This window comes from Ipomoea nil, unplaced genomic scaffold (genome assembly GCF_001879475.1).
Source record: "Ipomoea nil cultivar Tokyo-kokei standard unplaced genomic scaffold, Asagao_1.1 scaffold2827, whole genome shotgun sequence".
NCBI lineage: Eukaryota > Viridiplantae > Streptophyta > Magnoliopsida > Solanales > Convolvulaceae > Ipomoea > Ipomoea nil.
In genome coordinates this window covers 1,613,658-1,622,397 of record NW_017619255.1, presented here as the reverse complement: position 1 = coordinate 1,622,397, position 8,740 = coordinate 1,613,658, and the positions used below count along the sequence as shown (strand labels likewise).

The following is an 8,740-nucleotide window of genomic DNA, read 5'->3' as shown; positions in this document are numbered from 1 at the left end:
TTACTTCAATATATATTCTCTTGTGATGAGAATGAAATCCATTAGTATGACACTTGCCATAGCCGTCTAACGAGACTTGGAAGTTCATCAAAATGGATGTGTTGCTTTCTTAGTAGACATGGAACGACCTGAGGGTTTGTGGTTCCACGATGTGAAAAGAAAGTGTGTAATTGGTGAGATCATTGTATGGTTCGAAACAATTGCCTTAGTAGTTGGCATGTGAGGTTTTGATCATGCAGTGATGACCAACGAGTTTAGTATAAACGAAAGTGAAGGCGTGTCTACGTATTGCGTACGATGGACGGTGAAATCACTGTTTGTTTATACACGATAAACTCAACGTGGGTAGTAACGATCAAATGATCAATTCTACCAGGAACATGTTAAATTCGAGATTTGACATGAGAGGTGTGGGCTTGGCAGATTTAATCTTTGAGATTAAAATTGAGAGAAGACCGTATGGTCTCGTGTTAAGCCAATCTCATTGTGTTGATTAAATCCTTACAAAGGATGTTAATCAAGTGGCTTGGACACCGTTAGATACTAACGTACAACTAGCCAATAATCATGAGTATTGTACTTCTCATGGAGAATACATTCAGATTATTGGTAGTTTAATTGTATCAAATGGGATGTACTAGGCCAGATATTGCCTTTGCGGTTAACGAACTCGGTAGACATCCGAGTAACCCTAGTGTTATGCACTAGAAGGCAATAGTGAGAGTTAGGAGATACTTGAGGTATGCTCGTGACTTTGGACTGCACTGCGTGTAGATATCTAGTTGTACTTGGAAAGTATAGCACGTTAACGGGATATCAAAGGATGATAAATCCATCAAAGGCTACGTCTTTACGTAGGGCGGTGCAGTCGGTTAAACGGAAATTCTCGAACTGAATTTGTGATAGCTAAGATCCGACGGGATCAAAGCTGAGAGCCTTACACTCGTGTCGCGAGCGAGTAGGCCGAATGGCTATGCCATTATTTCGAGAATGTTCCTAGTGGTGAACTTGTACCTCCAATTTGTGTGCATTGCGGTAGTCAAGCCAAAATTGGTTAAGTACAGAGTTAAATGTGGAATGGTAAGTCTAGACTTATAAGTCGTAGATATAATACCATTAAACAATTTCTCACAACGGGAGTTATCTCTATTGACTACGTGATGTCAAAAGATAACGTAGCGGCCGCTAACTCGCTAACCCGAGGGTAAGCAAATGGTTGTGGAGAAGTTGGAACGAGGAATGGGCATAAAGCCCTTGGACTAAAAGTTCTATAGTGGATACCCAACCTAGCTGACACCTAGGTTCAATGGGACAACTAAATTATGGAACGGAGCGTGTCACTGTGGGGGTCTCGGACTCCCTACCACTCCTCGTTAGAAACAGTGACTCCCGCGTAAGGTTAGCATGTTGATGCTTTAATGATTCGAATGTCGGTTGACATGTGTGAGTATGCGGGATACTCGGAAAAGAATCACCTATGTGAGAGAGAAGTGAGGGTCGCTTCAAAGGAGAATTGATGGGCAAAATTCTTCACAAACTCTTGCAGAACCAGGACGGTGACCCACGACCAAAATGAGCACACTCATGAGAACAGAGCATGGTTGGGAGGTTCCTGTGTGAGATATGTCATCGTCTACACAAACGGCAGTCGGTTCAAAGACATCGCGTTCTACCGTACAGCTAGTAGAGTAAACATGTCTTCACAAGGGAAGGTTCAAAGGGTATAGTGATCCCTACCTATCCTATGCAGGGATCGACCGTTAAACACAGTTGTTTCCGATTTCAAAATACCCTGAAAATCATTTTTCATTCATGTGGGGGATTGTTGGAAAAATAGCATTAAAATGATATTTTGAGTGATTATTTTGTGGTACAAATATATGTGGGATCCACTTCCGATTTGGGTCGGGTCAAGGTGGATTCGGGTTCTTCGTAGTGAGACGAAGAATTTGATATAATGTACGCTCAAAATGGGTAATAGGTGAATGAGAAATTGATTCTCAAAGTGAACCTATTTTGAGAGAAGTCAAAATCTTAAGATAGTTGCTAATTAAATTAGTAATTATTGTGATTTGTTGTACCCGAAATGTACAAGGAATAAGCTTAATATGATTTAGCTTTGGAATTGGGACGAAAGTTATGCAATGACTTTGCATGGACGAAAGTTGCTACATATAAGTAAGCATTGAAAGTGTAATTAGTGAATTGAATATGAGCTATCCTTTCGTGCTCCTTTTGAGCTCCTTTCGTGTGAGTTATCTTTCGTGCTGCACGAGTCAATGCTATGTGCATTGATTCGTGCCACACCGTTTCGGTACTTTGCGGACCATTCGGGTGTGGTTTTCGGTCCCAATTCGTTAACCTTTCGGGTTTGTACGGAGTTCTCGGTCACTCAGATATTTGAAACGGGACGTTATGGTCGGTACGAATTAATCGGATATTAAGTTCGTGACCGTTGATATTATTTTGATAATAAGTACGACCGTTTCAAACGTTATAATTCAATTTTTAAATTGAATTTATGTTGGTTAATGTGTCATAATAATGCTATTAAGTACCAACCTCCTATATAAGAGTGTAGTGGGAGTAGAGGCCTTTTTGACCTGCATAGTAAGAGACAACTAGTGAGGGAAGAACACGAGAGTACACAACACACAAAGATAAGCACTTTTTCTTCTCAAAAATTTTGCTCCTACTCCATTCTTGAAGCTGTGTTTTGCCCGTGCTCTTGTTCGCCGGGTTCGTTCGTTTGGGTGCTCAAACGTCGAACCGTTGTATGTTTTATCCTGGGAAACCTAGGCCACAACGCTCCTAGCACTTTTGGGAGGTGGCAAATAAGGTTTTAAGGAAAGACAGGCACCTTGCCTAACTCGTACATTTCCTTCTTCTTCTCCTTCTTTCTTGTTTTAGGATTATGCTCTAAGCAAAAATCCGTTCTTTCTTGTTGATTTGGAGTTATAATCTGAGGATTATAAGCTCCTTTTGGTTGATATATATTGTTATATCTTTCTCGTAGATATATACGTATATATAACCTTTGGATCCGTTTTATATATATATTTGTGTGTATATATATATTTCGGATATATATATCCAATAATATTTTATATATATTTCGTGTGTATATATATAAATATTATTTTAAGGGATATTAAATCGATTGTGGTTCATTATCTCCAACAGTTCCAGTAATGGCTTACCAAATTGGTCACAACATGTACCTATTTTGTAATGGCTTGAGTCTATGGGACAATTGAATAGACGTTTCATGTGCTAATCACTTACATGGATGGGTTGATTCACGACATTGAGGTCAAGAAATACATTGTCGGAGTTGGATCGGATCAATAATGAATGTATACGCTCCTATATCCATTCAAGAGCTATAGGGAATTTTATTTATATATTTAGAAAAAAGTTTCATGGGTAATAAAATAAATTTAAATGTAATATTTTAAAAAAATTATGGTGATAGAATAGAAGTAATCATAACGATTTAAAATTTAAAAATTTTAATTTATTTGTAAGTGTGAATAAAAAATTCTTCCAACGCGTTCTGCGTGTTTCAGTGGTCAATTGCTCGCAAATTATATATTGATATATATCTTGGGTTTTTATAAGCAGAACACTACATTTATTGTCTGTATAGTCTTTAGTCAATGTTTTATAAATTAGGTAACCTCGAAAGTCTAATATAAATTAATTTATTATTATTGAATTTATTTTTTAAAAAAATTGTATTTTATTTGTCCTTCAATTATACCTGTAGTACAGGCTTACTCCTAAGTTTTTTATTCTTTTATTTATTTTTTATTTTTTTGGAAAAGGTTTACTTCTGAGTTATATGTGTAATTATCTTTAAAATATAAGTTTATGAGTGAAGTGATAATATTAGTCCATCAAGAACTATTCCTCACACCAATATGTCCTTTAATAAATTGGCGGATTTGAGGAATACCATCGACCAAAGCAGAGAATGGAAAAACAAAGGCATTGTTTGGCAATCAGCGGTTAGCGAATTGTGTTAGCTGTTAGCAAATAACGGATTATATTAGCCGGTTTGATCAGCAGATTGTATCAACGGTTGGTAAAAAGATGTTTGGTAAAATTAGCTGTATAAATTAGCGATTAATATGTAAAATAACCTAAGGCGTACACATATATTTCATATTAATAATAATTATTGTTTAATAAAAGTAATACATTATAAAAAAAAAAAGAAGAAAAAAAAAACATAAGGGGATCCCGTTCAGCTCCCTTAGTTTTGCCACTTTTTCCTCATCGATGAAAAAAGTGGCATTGGAAAGGAGCCTTAAGGCTCCAAGTTAAACATAAAGCTTGCCCTTCCGTTGATGGGCAAGTAGTGAGCCAGCCAAACTAGCTCTTGCGTTCATGGAGCTGAAACGGCTCCACAGTAAACTTTTTTTTAAAAAATACATGGCGTTTTGGAGAAAGAAAAACTTTTTTCCGCAAAACGCTAAATGCAAACGATACAAATTGTAGAATTTGCATTTTCATCGGTTTAGCGTTTGGAGCAAACCAAACCGTTGAATAACCAAGAACCTTCTTTAGTGTTTTGACCAAGGTCAAAACGCTGAGTGGTGGATCCGTCAAAATTTTGATAAATCCGCCATTTACCAAACATTGCCCAAAGACTGGATCTTTCATTCCAACATGCCTAAAGAGAGCAAAACGTGGTGGTTGACATTTTGGTTGTTAAAGAAGTGTGTCACTCGAATAATACGTGGGTGGAATGGGAGGAACCTCTTCCCTATGTTTCGGGTGGATTCAGTCGGCTTGCCCCAAGGTAGCACCGTGTTAGAAGGGTGTCAATTGTAAGACACCAGACATTGCCCTCTCCTTATCAAAAAAAAAAAAAAAAAAAAGATCACACATATAATTCATAGACTAAGTTTACATTAGAGAACTAAAAATATAATTTTTCCAATTATTAATCGTTAACGCTAGCCCTGGCCAGCTTTATAAATTAGGTAACCTCTATACTCTAATGTAACCAATTCAACCCAAAGTGAAGTGTATTATATCTACAAAATGAGCTTCTCTATACTACTCCATACAATCATTGTTTTAGTTTTCTCCACATTCTTCCTTTGCAATACTTCCACCCCCCTCTCCAAACCTGGAAACTACACAGATCACCAAGCATTGCTTTCAATAAAAGCAAGCATAGTATCCGATCCTCTTCAATTTACAACTTCATGGAATGAGTCCACTCATTTCTGTGAATGGGCTGGAATCACTTGCGGCCGCAAGCATCAGAGAGTCACCAAAATTGATTTCCACTCCACCAAACTTGGTGGCTCTTTGTCACCATACATTGGCAACTTGAGTTTCCTCCGGGAATTGCTTCTCTACAACAATAGCTTTACAGGCATAATCCCAGAGGAAATTGGTCGGCTTTCAAGACTACAAGTGCTTAATCTCTCCAACAATTTGTTTTCAGGTGAAATACCAAAAAACATATCACACTGTTTTAACTTGATTACTCTCCGTTTGGATTATAATGACCTTACTGGCAGATTCCCTTTGGAATTTCAATCATTGTCCAAGCTTCAATACCTGGCTGTTTTTAAAAACAATTTGGTAGGAGAAATACCTGCTTATATAGGGAACTTTTCATCACTTGTAAAACTTTCTTTTATGGGTAACAACTTTGAAGGAAAGATCCCTGATTCTCTTGGCCAATTACACAAACTTTCTTTCCTTTCGCTGGCCATGAACAACTTGTCTGGAGCCATTCCCTCACCCATTTTCAATCTGTCATCATTGGAAGTACTTGAAGTATTATCTAATCGACTTCACGGCTATCTTCCACTAAATATAGGCTCCACTCTTCCAAGTCTTGAACATTTTAATATAGGCAATAATCATTTTATTGGGTCACTTCCCAGCTCAATATCAAATGCCACGAGACTTCGGCAGCTTGATGCCACTAGCAATGGTTTTACAGGAAGAGTTCCATCATTTAATGGACTCGACCAGTTAGACTACCTGGGGCTTAGTGACAATCCTCTTGGTAATGGAAAGTCCAATGATTTGGATTCCATGTTGTCTCAGCTTCTCAATAGTACGACTATGTTACAAGCCTTATTCCTAGCTGGCTGCAATTTTGGAGGGGTTTTGCCAAGAATTATAGGCAATTTTTCGAGGCTTAGGGGGTTTTCAGTAGCTGGAAATGTCATACTCGGAGATATTCCAAGTGAATTTGGTCTTCTTTTTAACCTGGAATACTTAGAATTGTATAGAAACCAGCTAAGTGGCACTATCCCGAGTTCATTGGGAAGTCTTCAATTGCTTAATTACTTAAACCTCGCAGGAAACAAACTGTCAGGGGAGATTCCATCTTCAATAGGAAATATGTCCATGCTGAGTAAACTCTACCTACAATCCAATAACCTACTTGGTTCTATACCAATAAGCCTTGAAGAATCCAAGAATTTGTTAGAGTTAAACCTTGCTAGAAACGAACTCAACGGCTACCTCCCTAAAGAGATTTTCCATTCTAGATCCTCACTAGTAAATTTGGACTTCTCTACCAATCACTTCACAGGTCCTCTTCCTTCAGAAATTGGTGGGTTGAAACATTTGGTCTCACTCAACCTCTCAAACAACATGTTATCAGGTGCACTTTCCAATACCCTCGGTTCTTTGGCTGGCTTGACTGATCTCAACTTGAGCTGCAATTTTTTCCAAGGATTTATTCCGTCTACTTTTGCTTCTTTAAAAAGCCTTCAAGCTTTAGATCTATCTCGTAATAACCTCACGGGAAAAATCCCAAAGTTTCTTGGTAATCTTCCATTCTTAAACCGCCTGAATTTATCTTTCAACGAATTTGATGGCGAGGTACCAAGTGAGGGAATTTTCAAAAACGAGAGCGATGTTGTACTTAGTGGTAACAACAAGCTTTGTGGAGGTATTCCTCTGTTTGGATTGCCAAAATGCACGAGAGAAGCAGGGTGAAGACACGGTCTATCTCGCATTAAAAAGTTGGCAATAATATTCATTTCAAGTGGGACTTTGGTTATAATATTATTGTTGGCTCTCTCTGTGTTTACATACAAGTGGAAGAACAAAAAATCTTCAACATTATTGGATTCTGCAACCATAGAAGAATTCATCATCCCTAAGTTGTCTTATTGGAGTCTTCAAAAGGCAACTAATGGATTCTCCGAATCCAACAAAATAGGTTTAGGAAAGTTCAGCAATGTTTATAGAGGCATTCTTGAGGATGGCTTAACATTTATTGCAGTTAAGGTGCTCAAACTTGATGTGAGAGGAGCATCTAAGAGCTTTTTAACTGAATGTGAAGCATTGCGACAAATTAGGCATCGAAACCTGGTAAAAATTTTGACCTCTTGTTGCAGCATTGATCATGAAGGTAATGACTTCATGGCCATAGTGTATGAGTATATGGTTAATGGTAGCTTGGATAAGTGGTTGCAAAATCATTCAGAAAACAGCGAAGAAAACAATGATCCAAGGAATTTGAGCTTGTTACAGAGAGTGAATATCGTAATTGATGTGACAAATGCACTTGATTATCTTCATAATCATTTAGAGACGTACTTAGTACATTGTGATTTGAAGCCTTGTAATATTTTGTTGGATGGAAACTTGGTTGCTCATGTAGGTGATTTTGGATTAGCAAAGTTTCTTCCTACACTTGCGTCTTCATCACACCAAATGATGAGTTCTGCGGGAATTAAAGGGACTATTGGATATGCAGCTCCAGGTATACTATGCATTTTCTTCATCTTAACTATACTTCTTTTATCCCTCCACCATCTTGATAAATCAGGTGTAGGGACTATGGAGGCGAAGGAATTTCATCTTTGTGAGCGAAAATAAGAATTCATAAAAAACATTATTCCTTTTGTTTAATTATTTGATGTAATTCAAAGAATTTATAAATGTACAAGCTTTAAATTAATCTTTTAACGCTTAGATTTGAATGTCTGCCAGAATATGGGATGGGAAGTGAATTGTCAACCTATGGCGATATATATAGTTATGGAATTCTTTTGCTGGAAATATTTACTGGTAAAAGCCCTACGAGTGATATTTTCAATAATGGTTTAACACTCCATAACTATGTTAGAGTGGCTCTACCTAAGCAAGTTACTGAGGTTGTAGATCCAAAGCTATTCCACACAAGTGCAAATGCGACATCTAAAAGTCTTGTACATCGAGATTTGATTCTAGAGTGCCTTATATCGATTTTTAAGATTGGAATTGCTTGTTCCGTGGAGTTACCAAGGGACAGAATGAACATTGGCAATGTTCTCAAAGAGTTGCATTCAATTAAAGACACCCTTTTGAAACTTGGAGACATTAATACCATCCCTTGGTGAGATTTATGTGTATTGCAATTTATTTAATTTCTTTTGTTGGCAATTTATGTTTTTTTTTTTTAATTAATGTAATATTCTTCGTTTCATGTAATTTTCAACACCAGCTGATTCCATGCTACCATGTGAATATTTGAAATTATATCACAATTATTTTCATATTAAAGTGACCCCAACGACACAATATCTTTTAGCTTTCCTTCATCGTAAGAGTGGAAGACCGATGATGCATATGAAAACGTTTTGAACGTTTTCTTTAAGTCTAAAGTTAGTTGATAAGTTTTAAATTTGTTAGCAATAAATGTAATCTCTCAAAGGCAAATGTTGCTCTCAGTATAAACGGGTAACCTAGAAACTTGAACTTTCACATT

General features: G+C 37.1%; 1 protein-coding gene across 1 annotated transcript; it reads left to right on the top strand.

Moving 5' to 3' along the window:
- The first annotated feature begins 5,052 nt into the window (after positions 1–5,052).
- On the top strand, positions 5,053–8,372 carry LOC109159426 (probable LRR receptor-like serine/threonine-protein kinase At3g47570). Its single transcript, XM_019307539.1, has 3 exons — positions 5,053–6,934; positions 7,208–7,753; positions 7,984–8,372. The coding sequence occupies exons 1-3, from the start codon at positions 5,053–5,055 to the stop codon at positions 8,370–8,372; spliced, it is 2,817 nt and encodes a 938-aa protein (XP_019163084.1).
- Positions 8,373–8,740: the final 368 nt, after the last annotated feature.

Excerpts from the sequence above, each read along its gene's own strand:
- LOC109159426 (XM_019307539.1), top strand. The coding sequence starts at position 5,053 with ATGAGCTTCTCTATACTACTCCATACAATCATTGTTTTAGTTTTCTCC. Across the intron at positions 6,935-7,207 it reads TAACAACAAGCTTTGTGGAG|GTTTAGGAAAGTTCAGCAAT; the intron begins GTATTCCTCTGT and ends CCAACAAAATAG. Across the intron at positions 7,754-7,983 it reads TATTGGATATGCAGCTCCAG|AATATGGGATGGGAAGTGAA; the intron begins GTATACTATGCA and ends AATGTCTGCCAG.